Consider the following 19,035-nt stretch of genomic DNA (forward strand, 5'->3'; position numbering starts at 1 on the left):
AGCTGCCATATTGAGAACTGACCATAGAGAGGCAGGGATAGAAGCAGGGAGGACAGTCAGAAATTTTTCCATAATCCAGGCAAGAGATGGTGGGAAATGCAGGTGGTTAAAAGTAGTTGGAGCTTTTGGATATATTTTGAAGGTAAAGCCAACAAAACTTGCTGTTAGATTAAATGTATAGAGTGAGATACAGGGAAATTGAAAATGACTCCAGAGACTTTTGGGCCAAGCTACTAGTAGAAAGCAGTTTCCTTCTGAGATGGGGAAGGCTATGGGAAAAGCAGGGGCTGGGGTGGTGAGGACTGGAGGATTTGTTTGGGGCATGTTAAGTTTGAGTTGTTCATTAGGCATCCAAATACAGTACTGAGTAGGCATCAACTCTGCATGTTTGAGTTTGAGAGATTTGTCTGGACTGGAGATGATGGGAGTCATCAGTGACGTTTAAAGCCATGAGATGGATTAAGATCACCATGGGGGCAGGCGAAGACGGGAAAGAGAAGGGGACTAAAGACTAACCACTAACCCCAGTGTTAAGCGGTTCGGGGGATGAGGAGAGAGAAACCAGCAAAGAAAACAAGGGGGACAGTCCCTGAGGTAAAGAAAACCCAGAGTGTGCTGCCCTGAAAGCCAAGTGAAGAGAGGAAGTGCTTGGCTGGGTTGTTTACTACTGATAGGTCAAGGAAGATGAAGGCTTAAGCTGACATTCAACTGAACAATGTGGATGCTTGTGATACAGTTTTGGTGGAGTCGTGAGGGAGAAACGAGTGAGAATAGGCTCAGGAGAGACTAAAAAGAGGAAAACGGCAAGTGCAGACAATTTTTTGGAGTAGTTTTAATCTAAAAGAGGTTAGAGTAATGACAGTAGCTAGAGAGGGAAGAGGGATCAAGGTTTTCGTTTTTGATTTTAAGGAATAATAATAGCCTACTTTGCATGCTGACAGGATAATATGGTAAAAATTAATGCAGGGGCTGGAGAGAATTGTTGGTTAGAGGGCTCTGAGTAAGTGCAAGTGGAGGGGTTGTTGTTGGGAACAAGCACAGTTCATCTGTGACATCTGGGGGAAGGCTGGGATGCCAAGGTGAGTGGCATGGTATGAGTGTGTGGGGTCTCTCTGATTGCTTCTGGTTTTTTTAGTGAACTTTAGGAAGTCGCGTCATCCACTGAAAATGAATAGGAAGAAGTGGCTGTTGGGAGGGGGAAGACAGCAGGAAGGTGGAGGACAGTTGCTGGGATTGTTGGGAAGGTAAAACGAGGTCCCTCTGTGGGCTTTCTGCCTCCAGACCCGTTTACCAGCTGGCACAGCTGCAGAGTAGGCAGAGAGCTGGATTAACCAGGGCTAGGATTTTGCCATATGAGGGTGGTGAAGCTGGGGAGGAGTCAGGGATTCAAAAGTGTGAACAGGAAGCGATTACCGGGTTTGTCCATGGAACCAGGCAGGGTAAAGAGGGAAGGGAGGACAATAGAAGGACAGAGGCAATCTGATCAGTGGGTTGTGGGGGTCTCAGGATTTCTGGAACCAATGTGCTCCAAGGAGAGAGCTAGAAAATCAGCGGAAGTGGTCAGAGTGGGATTCTTGAGTTCATAGAGGGTGGTGACCGAGGAGAAAGTGACTGAGGCAGGGCAATTCGAGGGGACAGAGGCCAGTGTGTGAGTAGCTTTAAATGTGTGTATTGAAATCATCCAGAGTTAAGACTGAGTAGTACTGGAGAGACTGCGGTGGTGAGTCAGGAGCTAACAGTCTTTGAGGAGTGAATGGGAGTGATCCAAGCTTGTTAGATGACTATGAGAGTATAGGCTTTGATGTGAGACTCAGAGCTGGATTTTTGTCGTTATTTTCGGCAGGTAGAGGGAGAATGATCTGGAAGAGGCAGGGAGGATACCAGCTTACCTCAGGGCCAAATGGAAGAGGAACACACGGTCAGGGAGCAGCCACCCCTCTCCAGCAGGGTTAGAAACAGGGAGACCAGTGAGAAATACTGCAGTAATCCCCGGGCTTCTTGTGTTTAGTTGTGTTTATACACACAACTCAGCTTCTAATTCAGCTGCTGCTACTTGGTGGTATAAAATATTAGCACATTAGGAATGATCACAGATCAAGAGATGGTGGGAAATGCAGATACCAGCCCACCTCAGGGCCAAGTGGAAGAGGAGCATGGCCGAGGAGCAGCCAGCCCCCTCCAGCACTGCAGGGGAAGCAGTGTGTTCAGGGCAGGAGGAGATGGAATTGAGGACATGGGGGATTTTGCTGATGAGGGTCAGTGAGTTGCAGAGGGTAGGGTGGGAGGATTTTATGTGTGGAAGAGCTGGGCTGTGGTGACAGGATGGGAGATTGAAGGAGCAGTGAGGGAAGTCCAGTGGGCAGATCGGACTTTGCATGACAGGAAAAAGCAGCTATTGGGGGAGCATGGGACCGATTCCTGGTGGTTTTAAGGCAGCTATGTTGCTGAGCCTGTGAGTTTCGGGGATAAGAAGGGTGGGTGTTCGGCCTACCCACACTCCTGCCCATGCAGGCGTGGAGACTAGAAGGAGGGCTTCTAACGGTGAGGGCCTAGGGCTCCTGCTAAAGCCCTGCCCAGGTAGCCAGTGGAGGTCAGCCTTGTTTTTAGCATGGTGCTCCTGTTTGACATTGGCTGCATACACACATCAGTTTAACTCTGTAAGTTGAATGCACACATTGAATGCACATAACTGAGGGACATTCTCTATGTAGAGGTAGGCTTGGGAGTTGGAGGCCTGAGGAAGATATTTCTGGCCTTTCTCCCCCAATCTAGCATACAATGACTTGAGAAAAAACTATCGTCTCATTTATTCTCGTGGACCTTTACTGCCCTTGTCTGAATTTTGTAATAATTATAGGCATTTATGCTGTCATGTGATGTGAAGTTTCTTTTGTTTGTTTAAAGAATTCTACAAAATCTTACACTAAAAATAATATCTTTGGGAAAACTACAGTTGGGGCAGATTTCTCAAAAATCTTTGGTAATAACAAAAATTAAGGCAATCCTGAGTGTGGGGACATGTGCCTGTAATCCCAACTCCCCCCGGAGGCTGAGGCAGGAAGATCACTGGAGCCCAGGAGTCCAAGACCAGCCTGGGCAACATAGCAAGATCCTGTCTCAATTAAAAACAAAAAAACTCATGCAATCCTAATGCAAATTCTAGTTCAGTTAAAAGACACATTAAATTCATAAAAAGTAAACTCCATAATAAATATACCTTATCCTTTCAAAGACAGGTGAATCTGGTACGACGGAAGGGTTGAGGCTGTGGGTATTACGGAGGCAGGGACCAAACACAAAGAAGATAGGAAACTGCCTCATAAGCACTTTTAGGAAAGAGCACGTGGCCAGACAGCCAAGGAAGAGTGTGGGTCAAAAGGGCATAGTGTATAGCACTGCGCTCCTTGGGCTTGCTGTGTGTAGTTGTGTTTGTGCACTTTGAATTCAGCTGCTGCTGCTTGGTGGTATAAAATATTAGCACATTAGGAATGATCACATATCAACGAAAGCAATGTAATATTTTGTACTAAGGTCACTACCTTACTTACCAATTGTATGTAGGCTATTTGTACTGCAGAAAATGTGTATTGTAGAACAGACTGTGTCTTAACTATGTATGTAGTCTTGGAAGCAGCTCAGAAAACTATTTTGGAATTCAGTAAAGGAAGAACTGCAGTATCTTACTGGTATTGTCTGCTCTAGAGTGGCCCACAGTTTCTTCCAGGTTATGAATCAGTGTGCTGGCTTATTGTCCAGTCTCCCCACCATGCTCCATCTGGGTGAGGTCCTTTTCACACATTGGTGTCTAGCCCAAATATTGCATTTTCCATGAGACATTCCTTGCCCATCTAGACAGAGTCAGCATGTGCTAACATTTATGCGTATCTCCATGACTTCGCAGGAACAGATCTATGCTTCCTATGCTGGGAGCTCCTTTCGAAGCTAGCAGTGTATTTATCTCTGAATCCTCTTACTGAAAGAAGGCCGAGAACTTGGTTATCTCAAAAAGTTGGAATATATTTTAAGTATTTGGGTTTTTACCCCAAGACTTCATTAATGTCAAACATTTTATTTGGTGTCTTAGATGGATCTCAGAGTTCACTGAAGTTTCTGTTATTGTTCTCCCAACAGCCTCCTCCATCTGGCTTATTTTAAGAGCGCCTTCTGCCCTTACACTCCCCAATACAGAGCCACATCTTCCTATTTCCAATTTACCCCAGTGCAGCAGAATTGTGATATTCTGCAGTTTTGTTACTATGTATGTATTCTTGTACAAAGCCATTTTTGAGAACAGGGCCAGGTACAGTGGCTCAAGCCTGTAATCCCGGCACTTTGGGAGGCCAAGGAGGGTGGATCACCTGAGGTCCAGAGTTCGAAACCAGCCTGACTAATATGGAGAACCCCATCACTAGTAAAAATACAAAATTAGCTGGGCAGGGTGTCGCATGCCTGTAATCCCGGTAACTCTGGAGGCTGAGGCAGGAGAATTGCTTGAACCCGGGAGGCGGAGGTTGCAGTAAGCCAAGATTGAACCATTGCACTCCAGCCTGGGCAAGGAGAGTGAAACTCCATCTCAAAAGTAAATAAATAGATAAATAAAAAGAACAATATATTTTTTTAACCTGCTTAGAGGAACATTTCAGAAATGAGAGGATTTCTAGCCAGTAATAAGAATAAAAGACTAAATTGTGTCTGTTCATTTTTCAGAAGCATTTTTTATTTGCCACTTAGGCCTGTAGCAGTTTGTGGTGCCAGAGAACAAATATTACCCATGCACTTCATGTGTCCTTGGGAGGGGTGCATTCAGTCCAGGGGAGGAGCAACTGCTTGGAATTCTCTGCTTTGGTTCTCATGTCTTTTCCTCTCTTCCCTCTGTTCCTTTGCTCCAGGAGCTTCTCCTGTTCCAGAGTGGGCGCAGCAGGAGCTTGACCGTACCACTCCCTGGAGTCCAGCCATTGTGGAAAAGTGGTTTCCTTTCTGTAACATCAGTGGTGCCAGTTCAGATTTGATGGAGTCATTTGGGTAAAACTTTTTTATATCTCTAGTACTGATTATTAAAATCAACTTTCGGTTATCTTCATTTTTTTTCTTAACAGACCACTTTCTCTGAGTATAATTTAATAATATTAAAAACTAGTTATAAAAATAAAATACTCTCATGCTTAGTATGTATTATGAGAGTATGTTAGCTAGATAATATGTTAGCAATGTATAAATATATACATGCCAAAAATTCTTAAAGTTACCAAAGAAATTTGTCAAGTTAAATATAAGTAAACACACCCTTATATTATGGAAGTGAGAAAATATTTAGAACTAAGTATCGGTGCAAATAGAAAACAGCAAACTTGAATAATGCAGCTGAATTTATACCTACGTATTTGCAGACTATTGTTGTAAAGAAAAAAGTTAACCAATTACTAAGAAGCCAACATGAGAAGTAACCAACAGAGTAACCACCACACTACAAAGAAGGAAAGCAGTAAAGAACAGAAATTAATTAAATAGAAAACAAATAAACAGTAGTGATCAAGAGAAACAAAAGATGGTTCTTTGAAGAGCCAAATAAAATAATCTATAGCAAGATTGAGCAATTAAAAGACAAACAATATTAGAAATGTAAACGATATAGCAGAAATTCAAACTATTACTAAGAGGTATGGTTGACGTTTTTCTCCACACAGATATAAAATTGTTCCAACACCATTTGTTAAAAGACTATCGTTTCCCACTGATTTACCATGGCACCTTGGCAAAAATCAGTTGGCCACCATTGTGCAGATTGATTTCTAGACAGAATAGAGTCCAAAAGCTATGTTAATACCACATTATCCTCAATATTGCATTATAGCAATACCATATACTGTAGCTTTATAATACTAGGCACTAAATCAGGTAGTGTAAGTCCTCTAAACTTTGGTTTTGTTTTTTTTATGATTGCTTTGGTTATTTTAGATACTTTGCATTTTCATATAAACTTTAGAATCAGCATGTCAATTTCCACGCACACAAAGATCTGTTGAACTCTGGGAGTGAATCGAACCATAGATGGGAAGAACTGACACCTTCACAATATTGAGTCTTCTGATCCATGAACATGGCACAGCTATTTCTTTATTTAGGTCTTTCTTTAATCTCCCTCAGTGTTTGTAGTTTTTAATATGTACATGTGGCCCATGTTATTGTTTAAAATTATCTCTAAGTATTTTTATGAGGTATAAATACTGAAGTGTTTGAAGATAGTATGATTGTCTTTATAGAAAATCCAGGCCTAATGTGATGGGTCACACCTGTAATTCCAGCATTTTGGGAGGCCGAGGCCAGTGGATCACTTGGTCAGGGGTTCAAGACCAGCCTGGCCAACATGGTGAAACCTGTCTCTACTAAAAATACAAAAAAAAAATTAGCCTGGCATGGTGCCACACATCTGTAATCCCAGCTACTCAGGAGGCCGAGGCAAGATTTACTGGAACTCAGGAGGTGGAGGTTGCAGCAAGCTGAGATCATGCCACTGCACTCCAGGACGGGAGACAGCACCAGTGCACTTAGGGAGGATTAATCTGTTTGATATTAGCTGTATGGATAAAGCCAATAGACTGAACACATTCCACCCTGTGATACCTATTCAACTAACGTCATCGTAACTTTCTTCTGCTTTTTAATCAGATAAATCAGATAATGGAAGATACTAAAATACAAATAACACATTTTGAATGTTGTGCCATTTTCATAATTTCCTTAATGATAGATATTTAGCTCTAGGTGGAAAAGCGTTTAATTACTAATTACCCCTCCTGCCTGCCCTACTTCCTCCTTTCTCATCAATCTCAGATTAGTTTATTACAATGTGAAAGAATTGTTTGAAGTCATTGCAATATTTACTATACTGTATTAACATCATTTTGTACTTTGATATATGGAAACTGAGTAAAGAAATAACTATGGAAGCCTGAAGTGAAATAGTTGCCATAATGAGACTTGTACCCTTACTCATGAAGAATCATACTAATAAAAGTCAATATTATATGTAATGGTTAATGATTTTGTGAACAAGATAGGTTTGGTTCCTGCATTCATTCAAATGAAAAATGAGAGAAGGGATATTTTCTTTCCTAAGAAAATACATTTTTGAAGGCATCTTGTGGGGACATCTTTTGGTTAGCTTTTTAGAGGATAGTGGTATTTCGTTGTTGTGTTGTTTATTTCTAAAGCATTTTGCAAAATTAGAATTTTGGTTTTATTTTAGACATCTTGATTTTACAGGTTACTACAGGCTGCCTCAGCTAATAAGGAAGAGTTTTCCAAAACTGAAGGTGAATTAACACATTGCCTTGCCGAGCTCTACCAGAGAAAATTTCGTGAAGAATTCACTGGAGCTCATCAAGAAGACAGCAGAAAGAAACGTATGCACCTAGAGAGGCTGTTTCTTAAGGCATTCTTTTTTGAGACTGTACATTTTAAAAGATAGGCATTCCCTAAAATGAGGTTGAAATGGTAACTAAATAAAGAAGGACAAATTTTTATATTTCACATTTTAAAATAATTATATTAGTTCAATAGTGATTTTTAAAAATCACCCAGTCTTACCAGTCGAATGAATAAACTGTCTTCATTTTTAATTATGATAGAAATTCAAATACCACTTTGTGTTGTGCTTATAAGTATTTTTTCTTCTGCTACCTTGCCTAATAATACCTAAAAAAGGTATTATTCTACTTCATTGCTTAACTAAATTTACAAAATATTGTTGAGCATTAAGATTGTTTTCAGTTTTCATCATTATAAATAATACTGTAGTATACATTATGCATATAATTTATTTTATTTATTTATTGTTTTGGGGACAGAGTCTCACTGTGTTGCCGAGGCTGGAGTGCAAGGCCGTGATCTTGGCTCACTGCAGCTGCAACCCCTGCCTCCCAGGTTCAAGTGATTCTCATGCCTCAGCCTCCCGAGTAACTGGGACTACAGGCACCCCCCAACCCACCCCCCGCCCCCGCCATGCCTGGCTAATTCTTATATTTTTAGTAGAGATGGTTGGTGTTTCACCATATTGGCCAAGCTGGTCTTGAACTCTTGACCTTGTGATCTGCCTGCCTCGGCCTCCCAAAGTGTTGGGATTACAGGCATTAGCCACCGCACCTGGCCATATATAATTTGTTTTTTAAGTAATTACCTTAGCAGAAGTTTCTAAGAACAAGTTACTGTGTCAGGGTATGAAAACTGGCTCTTTACGTAGATTGCTAAATTGTCATTCAGAAAAGTTTCGTTATACTCCTATGGCCACTGGGTAACACCAAAATAAGTCTGTTTGGCATTTACCTTATGAAGAAAAAAAATCCAATCACATTGAGATGTTTAGTTCCTATAACTCAGTTAAAAGAAAGGTTCTCTTTCTATTCTGTGTGTGGGCAGAAAGAGATGCAAGAACTTCCCAAGTCAAATCATTCTGGAGGAATATGCTTTATGCTTCATTTTGATATATTTTTTTAATTTTTTATTTTGATATTCTTTCACAGTAATCTGAATTAAAGTCATTCTTGATTCCACAAAAGTGGAAGGTAATTTATTTTCCCTCCTCTGATGTTTTGGTAGGAGGTGTCCCTCGTACTCCAGTGAGACAGAAGATGAATACCATGTGCCGTTCCTTAAAGATGCTGAATGTTGCAAGGCTAAACGTGAAGGCCCAGAAGTTATATCCAGACGGCAGTCCGGATGTGGCTACAGAGAAAGGAACCCAAAAGATAGCCAGTGGGAGAACAGCAGATAACTTGGAAGACAGAGGAAGAACACTAAGAAGTTCTAAACCTAAAGGTATTCCACTTAGTCTATAATTACTCTTTTATACCCCTCTTTTTTAAAGATAAATTTTAGTCATACCCCTTAGTTTATTGGCTATCTGCTACATGCCCAAAAAGGTGTTATGGTGAATACAGTAAATAATAAGATAATGTCCTATTCTTAGATTTATAATCTAGCTACAAAATGAACTAATAAACAAATATACGGGCCGGGTGCGGTGGCTCAAGCCTGTAATCCCAGCACTTTGGAAGGCCGAGGCGGGTGGATCACGAGGTCAAGAGATTGAGACCATCCTGGTTAACATGGTAAAACCTCGTCTCTACTAAAAATACAAAAAATTAGCTGGGCATGGTGGCGCATGCCTGTAATCCCAGCTACTCAGGAGGCTGAGGCAGGAGAATTGCCTGAACCCAGGAGGCGGAGGTTGCAGTTAGCCAAGATTGCGCCATTGCACTCCAGCCTGGGTAACAAGAGCGAAACTCCATCTCAAAAATAAATAAATAAATAAAACAGATATACATAATCACATGTATATATAACTAATAAGAGAGCCAAAAGTCTAAGAAAATACAAGCACATTTGGGAAGTAAAGACCAGACTAGGGAAGATGAGGGCTGGATAACTGCAAAGGCTTCTAGGAACCACTGGAGTCCAGGCTAGACTTCCAGGAATGGGCAGAGTTAGAAGGCAGAAGGTAAAGGAATATTCCAGATGATGAATTTGCATAAGCAGAGTCACCAAGCAAGAGGGCCATGACTTGGGCATAGGACAGATGGTTAAAGAAGTTTTACATTTGTGAATAAAGGGGGAAGAGAAAGGGTTCATGAGTCATCTAGGGCTAGGTTAAGTGACATCTTTCAAAAGTGGGAATAATTTAAAACAGCAGCTTCTATTTTTCTATTTTTTTCTTTGCTTTTTTTTTTTATTTTTTGAGCTGGAGTCTCGCTCTGTCACCAGGCTGGAGTGCAATGGCTCAATCTCGATTTACATCCACCTCCCAGGTTCAAGCGATTCTTTGCCTCAGCCTCCCCAGTAGCTGGGATTACAGGCACGCACCACCATGCCCGGCTAGTTTTTTTATTTTTAGTAGATACAAGGTTTTACCACATTAGCCAGGATGGTCTAGATTTCCTGACCTCATGATCCACCTACCTTTGGTCTTCCAAAGTGCTGGGATTATAGACGTGAGCCACCATGCCTGGCCTTCTTTCCTTTTTTTTAAAAAAAAAAAAATGAATTGTGCTGTGTTTTGATGTCATCTCTGAGTGCTTTTGAAAATTCTGGAGTGAAAGTTTTATGCTGCTTTAATGGGTTTTTTTTCTGTGGAATGTAAGAACTGTAGATGATAATGGGTTTGAATGGGAGTAAAGGTGTGTGAAATGTGGATGATAATGCAAGGGAAGGCAGAAACAACAGTACTAAAGACAGTGTGGCAGGATCATCATTTCTGGTCTAGATTCTGTCAGAAAATAAACCTGCACAATAGTGGTAAAATGATTTTTTTTACAAAGGGGCCCCAATAATTCCATAAGAAAATCTTTTCAATAAATGATACTGGAACAACTGGATACCTTTATGGAAACAAAACTAGACCTCACTTCTAATAGTATTTTGAATTCCTGCTTTTTTTTTAATGTCTAATATTTATGCCTTTTGAATTCCTGCTTTTTTTATGTCTAATATTTATGCCCCGCCCCCCTTTTTAATTGCTCAATCTTGCTATAGAGTTTTGTTTTATTTGGCTTTTTTTTTTTTTTTTTTTGAGACAGTTTCGCTCTTATTTCCCTGGCTGGAGTGCACTGGCGAGATCTCAACTCACTGCAACCTCTGCCTCCCTGGTTCAAGCGATTCTCCTGTCTCAGCCTCCCGAGTAGCTGGGATTATAGGTGCATTCTACCATACCCAGCTAATTTTTGTTTTTTTTGAGACGGAGTTTCGCTCTTGTTACCCAGGCTGGAGTGCAATGGCGCAATCTCAGCTCACCACGACCTCCACCTCCTGGGTTCAGGCAATTTTCCTGCCTCAGCCTCCCGAGTAGCTGGGATTACAGGCATGCGCCACCATGCCCAGCTAATTTTTTGTATTTTTAATAGAGACGGGGTTTCATTATATTGGTTAGGCTGGTCTTGAACTCCTGACCCCAGGTGATCCACCTGCCTTGGCCTCCCAAAGTGCTGGGATTACAGGTGTGAGCTACCACGCCCAGCCTCATTTGGCTTTTCTTTTCTTTTTTTATTCTTCACATTCTTGGAGTATACTCATTTGGCATTTCAAAGAACCTTCTTTTGTTTCTATTGAACACTGTTGTTGCTTTGTTTTCTATTCATTTCTGTTCTTTGTAGTTACCTTCCTGCTTGTATTTTTGGGGTTTACTCTCTCATATTACTTCATGCGTTGGACCCTTAGCTAGTTAATTGTTTTTAAGTTATCTTCTTTACAAAAATAATCACTTATGTGTAAAGTCTATACATACTCTCTTTAAGCATAACTAACTGTATTATATATTTGCTGTTTTCTATTTTCATTGATACTTACAAATATTTTCTGACATCCATAATATAAGGGAGTTTTTTATAATTAGCTTTTAATATTTTGGACCGTGCTCAATGTGGTCTGTAAGATGGATTCTTTAATATTTACTGAAACCGACCTAATATGTGGTCAAGTTTTGTTAATATTACCTGTGTACTTGAAAATAATGTGTATTCTCTAATTGTTGAGTATGTGGTTTTATACCTGTCCATACATTGTTTATTGATGTTTGAATATTGAACATTTTTAGTAACTTTTTCTGCTTTTATCGAAGATAATTATACTACTCGTCCACTATTATATTGCCTTTGCTCCTTTATCAAAGATCAATTGAGGCCAGGTGCCATGGATCACACCTGTAATCCCAGCACTTAGGCAGGCTGAGATCACCTGAGGGCAGATCACTGGAGATCAGGAATTTGAGACCAGCCTGGTCAACATGGTGAAACCCCATCTCTATTAAAAATGCAAAAATTAGCCAGGTGTTGTGGCATGTGCCTGTAGTCCCAGCTACTGTGGTTGCTGAGGCATGAGAATAGCTTGAACCTGGGAGGCAGAGGTTGCTGTGAGCCGAGATCATACCCCTGCACTCCAGCCTAGGTGACAGAGCGAGACTCTGTGTAAAAAAAAAAAAAAAAAGAAAAAAAAAAAATCAGTTGACTATTTACCTATATTTATGTAGGTCTGTTATTTCTGGGCTCTCCTGTTAAATTGATCTGTCTCTTCTTTCACGAATACCACACAAACTGTCTTGATTACTCTAGCTTTGTACTAAGTCCAGAAGTTTGGTACTATCAGTCTTCCAACTTTGTTCTCCTTCAGTATTGAGTTAGTTATTCTGGGTCTTTTGCCTTTTCTTATAAACTTTAGAATCAGTTTGTTAGTATGCAGAAAATAACTAATTTGATAGGGATTCCATGGACTCTATAGATCAAATTGGGAATCTGAAATCTTGACAGTATTGAGTCCTTCTTGCTGTGAACATGGACTCTTTCTCCATTTACTTAGTTATTTTATTTTGTTAATAGAGTTTTGTAGTTTTCCTCATTTAGATCTTATACAAATTTTATTAAATACCTAGGTATTTCATATTTACGGAGGTGCTAATTTAAATGGTAATGTATTTTTAAATTCTGCTTGTACATTGCTGGTATATGGGAAAGCAATGGACTTCCATTTATTAACCTTGTATCCTGCACATTTGCTATAATCACCTGTTAGTTCCAGGAGTTTTGTTGTTGGTTCTTGCAGATTTTGTAATTATGTCATATGACCAAAGACAGCTTTATACCTTCCTACCTTTAAATTTTTAACACTTACACTTGGTTTGCAGAGCCTTAAAATTAATCACTTGGCTGGGCATGGTGGCTCATGCCTGTAATCCCAGCACTTTGGGAGGCCAAGGTGGGCAGATGGCTTGAGTCCAGAAGTTCAAGACTAGCCTGGGCAACATGGTTAAACCCTGTCCCTACCAAAAATACAGAAAATTAGCCAGGCATGATGGCACATGCTTGTGGTCCCAGCTACTCCAGAGGCTGAAGTGGGACGATCATTTGAGCCTGCGAGGTGGAGGTTGTGGTAAGCCTAGATCATGCCACTGCACTTCAGCCTGGGTGACAGAGTTAGACCCTGTCTCAAATTAAATTAAATTAAGTTTTTGTTTTTGTCTTTGTTTTTTTTTTTTGAGACGGAGTTTCACTGTTGTTACCCAGACTGGAGTGCAATGGCACGATCTCGGCTCACCGCAACCTCCGCCTTCTGGGTTCAAGCAATTCTCCTGCCTCAGCTCTCGAGTAGCTGGAACTACAGGCGTGCACCACCATGCCCAGCTAATTTTTGTATTTTTAGTAGAGATGGGGTTTCACCTTGTTGACCTAGATGGTCTCGATCTCTTGACCTCGTGATCCACCCACCTCCACCCCCCAAAGTGCTGGGATTATAGGCGTGAGCCACTTTGCCTGGCCCTAAATTAAGTTAATCACTTATCTCTGTACTTTCTCGGCCTCTGGACTATTGACATTTTAGACCAGATAATTCTTTATTGTGAGGCTGTCCTATGCAATGTAGGATGTTTAACAGCATCCCTGGCTTCTACCTACTGGATGCCAGCAGCTAACTCCCCCATCCCCCCACCCCACACACACACCCCACCACCATTAGTCATGACAATCCATATATAGCCAAGCATTCCCTGCAAGGAAATATTGCAGGGACAATATTCTTTTTGAGACAGAATTTTGCTCTTGTTGCCCAGGGTGGAATGCAATGGTGGGATATCAGCTCACCGCAACCCCCAGTTGACAACTACTGGCCTAAATAATAAAGGACTTGAGCAAGATGTGATTAATCCATTTTATTTTGTTTTTCATAGATTTTAAAACTGAAGAAGAGCTACTATCGTATATACGTGAAAATTACCAAAAGACTGTGGCCACAGGAGAAATCATGTTGTATTCGTGTGCTCGAAACATGATCTCAACTATTAAAATATTCCTAAAATCAAAAGGCACCAAGGAATTAGAAGTAAGAGAGCCTGGAGATGGGTTGAGTGGGGATAATTACATGTAATTCTCTCCTAATGAAAAGGCTTTTCTCATGTGAGCTGTATGTTAGCTGCATGATTATGCCCATGTTTTTTAACCCTGGCTGTACTTAAGAATCACCTACAATATTTAAATTAAAAAAATACTGATATTGATGCCTTGCTCTCCAAAAAAACTGAAACAGATCTCTGGGATTGGTACTTTGAAAAAGCCCCCTGGATAATTCTTATGCACTGGAGGTGTTGGAAAACACTGTTTTAGACCCTGTCATTATTATTTTATTCATGTTCAGTGGCCATCATGGAGCTCCTTCTCTGCAGCAAACAGGAGGATTTGTTTGTGATACTTAGGCTTCTTAATCACTGCTTTGTGGAACATTTCTTTTAAGACACTTTGTAGCTGCAGGCTTGTTTAATCCATGCCCACTTGCTCTCAAAATGACTTTTTACCATGTTCTTTTTAAAGATATAAAAGAAAAATATTCACGTCACTATTTTCCATTCAAATGAAAGAGTAGAGAAATTTGTAAGGGAATGTATTTCCCTTCTTGGGGCTTTAGTCAACTGTGAAAGAAATTAGAAAGAATGGCAAGTAACATTATTCTCCCATGTAATTATTTTGTGTTTTTAGGTGAACTGCTTAAATCAAATAAAAAGTAATCTCTTAAAAACTAGCAAAAGTCTTCGACAGAATCTAGGAAAAAAACTGGATAAGGAAGACAAAGTTAGAGAGTAAGTAACTACCATTTTTTTAAAATTATTACTCCAAAATAATGCTATGAGATGAGCTTGTGTCAGTTTAAAATAGATTGTTTATGACACGGTGTCTCATGCCTGTAATCCCAGCACCTTGGGAAGCCAAAGCAGAAAGACTGCTTGAAGCCAGGAATTTGAGGCCAGCCTGGGTAACATAGTGAGACCCTGTCTCTACCAATTTTTTTTTTTAATTAGGTGGCCATGATGGTGTACACCTATAGTCCTAGCTACTTGGGAGACTGAGGCAGGAGGATCACTTGAGCCCAGGAGTTCAAGATTACTGTGAGCTATGATCCCAGCACTGCACTCATGGCATTCTAGCCTGGGCAACACAGCAAGACCCTGTCATTAAAAAAAAAAAAAAAAGATTGCCAATTGCATGAAGGTGCTTTTGTAGCCAATGTTTTTTGATGTAATATGCAGCTTGAATCACCTATTTAATAACTGTATCAGGGTTTTTTGTTGTTTTCTTTTTGAGACAGAATTTTGCTCTTGTTGCCCAGGGTGGAATGCAATGGTGGGATCTCGGCTCACCGCAACCTCTGCCTCTGGGTTCAAGCAATTCTCCTGCCTCAGCCTCCCAAGTAGCTGGGATTATGGGTATGTGTCACCACACCCGGCTTATTCTGTATTTTTAGTAGAGACAGGGTTTCTCCCTTTTTGTCAGGCTGGTCTCGAACTCCCTACCTCAGGTGATCTGCTCACGTCGGCCTCCCAAACTGTTGGGATTACAGGCAGGAGCCACTGCGCCCAGCCTATATCAGTTTTTAGAGAAGGTACTGGCTCTTCTCCTTTTTGGTTGTTCTTATATAAATAGATCTATGCTTAAGGAAAAAGCTTTTTGTTAAGTTACGTCCAAAGTAGACCAAGTATTTTTTTTCCTCTCAAGGTGCCAGCTTCAGGTATTTCTTCGTTTGGAGATGTGTCTGCAATGCCCTTCAATAAATGAAACTCCCGATGATATGGAACAAGTAGTGGAGGAGGCAAGTATCTAGCTTAGTGCCATGGGAATAAGCCCTAGGTACTTTCAGAGGGCATCTGTCTAGTAATGTTCTAAAATCTCCTTTAGGTGACAGATTTGCTGCGCATGGTGTGTTTAACTGAGGATTCAGTGTACCTAGCACAGTTTCTGGAGGAAATTTTGAGACTGTAAGTTTGATGGTTACTAACTTAACTTTAAAATTGTTTTATCAAGGCCTATATATGGTATTGTCTCTGAATTTTGGAATTGTAGGGACTACTTTTTTAGGCTAGGTGAGGGAGGGAATAAAGACGGTAAGATGGTAATTCTCTGTTTCATATTCAATCAATCTATTCCTCAGGTATATTGACTCTATCCCAAAGACACTTGGAAATCTTTACAATAGCCTAGGGTTTGTGATTCCTCAGAAGCTGGCTGGTGTCCTTCCTACAGATTTTTTCAGTGATGACTCCATGACACAAGAGAACAAATCACCAATGCTTTCTGTGCCTTTTTTGTCAAGTGCTCACAGATCAGTGTCAGGCAACACTGAATCTGATGAACTAGAGGACCTTCGTACCAGATCAGCCAAGAAGAGAAGGTGAGAGCTCGAAGAATCAAAGGAGTTGCTTGCACTGTTCTAGTTCTGATAAAAGATATGTTTCAGCCACAGTCCATCTTTGTCCATATAATTTGTTAAACTAATAGCTGCCCTTATGTCTGAATTAGAGAAGCCAACTATTGGAATTCCTAAATAGGAGCATCTGACAACCTTTATATTATCTAGGAAATATGTAGTCATGTTTTACTTAACAACAGGGCTACATCCTGAGAAATGCATTGTTAGGTAATTTAACATCGGAGTGTGCCAACCAAAACCTAGATAGTATGCATTTTTTCATGTGGAAAAGCTAATATGCCAGTATTGTTAATGAATATCAGTCATTTCCCCTACTTGATCTGTAAAGCCAATATACCAAGTGTCATAAGGTTTCTACATATGCTTTATTATAACCTATGGGGCCATTGTCATGTGTGCAGTTCATAATTGAATGAAACATTGTGTGACGGTATAGTGTTGATTTTCTATTTCACAAAGCCCTTCTGTACTGTCCACATGAGGGCTCCAAGAACTAGGCCTTTTATGAAACAAGCTTAGAGTTTCAGCTTTTTAAATTTCCCTTGATGCTTTTCATTGTTCATAACTAGTTGAATTTGTTACTTTTGAAAATTCTGGGGTGTCTTGTCTTGTTATAAATCCAGACCAACCCTAAGATAACTGGCCTTTATCTTGATTGTATTTTATTTTACTTAGATTCTAGTTCCATTTGAATTTAACTGTGTATAACCTCTACCTAGTATGTATTGACTATATCTTTTTCTTTTTAAAAGGAAAAGTGTATTAATAAGGCATAAAAGCATTGCTGAGGTTTCACAGAATCTTCGACAAATTGAAATTCCCAAAGTGTCAAAGAGAGCTACGAAAAAAGTAAGTAATCCATCCAGCTTGAGATAACACAGTAAATAAGAACAAAAAGGCAGTGTCTCTACTTTTAAGAAAATGAACTTTGGAGGATACAGAAATAATATTAATTTTTTTAATGACTGTATATAAAACTGTAATAAAAGGAATAAATAAATACAAACTTAAAGAGAGTAACAATTTTACTTAAGAGTGTGATAGTAAGAGGTAATATGAAGAAAACAGCAAGTAAAAGGAATGAATTAATTCAGAATCTTTAACGTAGATAAGAAAACTCATAAAACAGTAACTAAAATAAGCATAAGCAAAGAGGTCACTGGAAGAGAATATGCAATTGTAATAGAACTTTGGTTGCATATCAGAAGGTACTTTTCAGAATGTTATATTTTACTTCAATAACAAGTTTAGGCCAGGCACAGGGACTCACCTGTAATCCCAGCACTTTGGAAGTCAGAGGAGGGAAGATAGTTTGAAACCAAGAGTTTGAGACCAGCCTGGGCAACATAGTGAGACCCTGTCTCTACAAAAAATAAAATTTAAAGAATTAGCCAGGCGTGGTGGCATATGCCTATAGGCCCAGCTATTCAGGAGTCTAAGGCCGGGGCAGGGGTCGCTCAAGCCCAGGAGGTCAAGGCCACAGTGAGCTGTGATTGCGCCACTGCACTCCAGCCTGGTGACAGAGCAAGACGTCATGTCCCCTCTTAAACGAATGAATGAATAACAAATTTTTTGAAACAGAAGATGATGACCATCATGAAGCCAGGAGGTAGAGTAGTCCTCCCTTATCTGTTGAAGATATGTTCCAAGACCCCCAGTGGACGCCTGAAACCACAAATAGTACTGAACCCTGTATATAGTACTGTTTTTTCCTGTGCATGCATACCTGTGATAAAGTTCAATTTATAAATTAGGCACAGTAAGAGATTAACAACAACAATAATAAAATAGAACAATTGTAGCAATATAATGTAAGTTATATGAATGTGGTCTCCCTCTCAAAATATCTTACTGTATTATATCCACCCATTTTGGGGCCGTGGTTGATTATGGCTGAAACCATGGAAAGTGACATCACAAATAAAGGGGACTATTGTTTCTGTGGTAGTTGGTAAAAGAACTTGAGGCCTCTATTGGTTGAAAAAGAAATCTAGGTGGAATCTATTTACTAAATAGAAGTAATGTCTTGCTAAGGAAAAAAGGGAGACTAAAATTACAATGAAACTTTTCAACTGCATGAACTATCTGAGAAGAGTTAAAATTCTATGAGAACTAGCTTTAGAAGCATTAGTCATTATAATGGTGGTTTGTTCCGTTTCTAGATATATGTAGCTTTCCTTTGGAATTGGAGGTGGGATTTCTTTTAGTGGTTAGTGGTGTTCATTTTCTTATACTTTACCTGTGAATAAAACGCAAATCTTACATATCTCAAAATCCTGACTGAAGACTGGAAAATCCAAAAGTGAATGGCCGAAAGTTGCCAGGCCTTTATTCTCACTAGATTTTACAATGATTTGCAGATTTTCTAGCACACTTTGAAACCTGTTTTCAATTGAACAAGACAGTTTTCTTCTCTAAGATCAGAATTACAGCTGGGCACAGTGGCTCACACCTGTCATCCATCCCAGCACTTTGAGAGGCCAAGGCAGGAGAATCACTTGAGCCCAGGAGTTGGAGACCAGCCTTGGCAACATAGTGAGACCTTGTCTCTCCAAAAAAATTTAAAAATTATCCAGGTATGGTGGCACACTCCTGTAGTCCCACCTACTCAGGAGGCTGAGATGGGAGGATCGCTTGAGCCTGGGAGTTTGAGTTGCAATCCAGCCTGGGCTTCAGAGAGAGACTGTCTCAAAAAAAAAATTGCCAAGGTCAGGATTTGATTGTTGTTAGTAATGTTTTTTCATGTCAAAGTTGGTACCATAGATAAGTGACAGTTGTTTAACTGAAAGGACCAGATGTTAA

The 19,035-nt window shown here is 40.1% G+C and overlaps 1 protein-coding gene across 4 annotated transcripts in view; it reads left to right on the forward strand.

Annotated features, from left to right (window-relative positions):
- TICRR (TOPBP1 interacting checkpoint and replication regulator) overlaps positions 1-19,035 on the forward strand; it is a 50,273-nt gene that overhangs the window by 9,013 nt on the left and 22,225 nt on the right. For 3 of the 4 annotated variants that reach the window (XM_035303787.3, XM_078326742.1, XM_035303788.3), the window contains exons 5-13: positions 4,890-5,022; positions 7,264-7,403; positions 8,596-8,814; positions 13,706-13,857; positions 14,508-14,608; positions 15,522-15,615; positions 15,702-15,781; positions 15,955-16,194; positions 16,986-17,082. In XM_035303787.3, coding sequence (XP_035159678.3) covers positions 4,890-5,022; positions 7,264-7,403; positions 8,596-8,814; positions 13,706-13,857; positions 14,508-14,608; positions 15,522-15,615; positions 15,702-15,781; positions 15,955-16,194; positions 16,986-17,082 — 1,256 coding nt within the window. The remainder of the gene's footprint in view (positions 1-4,889; positions 5,023-7,263; positions 7,404-8,595; positions 8,815-13,705; positions 13,858-14,507; positions 14,609-15,521; positions 15,616-15,701; positions 15,782-15,954; positions 16,195-16,985; positions 17,083-19,035) is intronic. The other variant, XM_078326743.1, reaches the window with a different exon arrangement.

The sequence above is a fragment of the Callithrix jacchus genome, chromosome 6 (genome assembly GCF_049354715.1).
Source record: "Callithrix jacchus isolate 240 chromosome 6, calJac240_pri, whole genome shotgun sequence".
In the NCBI taxonomy this organism is placed as follows: Eukaryota; Metazoa; Chordata; class Mammalia; order Primates; family Cebidae; genus Callithrix; species Callithrix jacchus.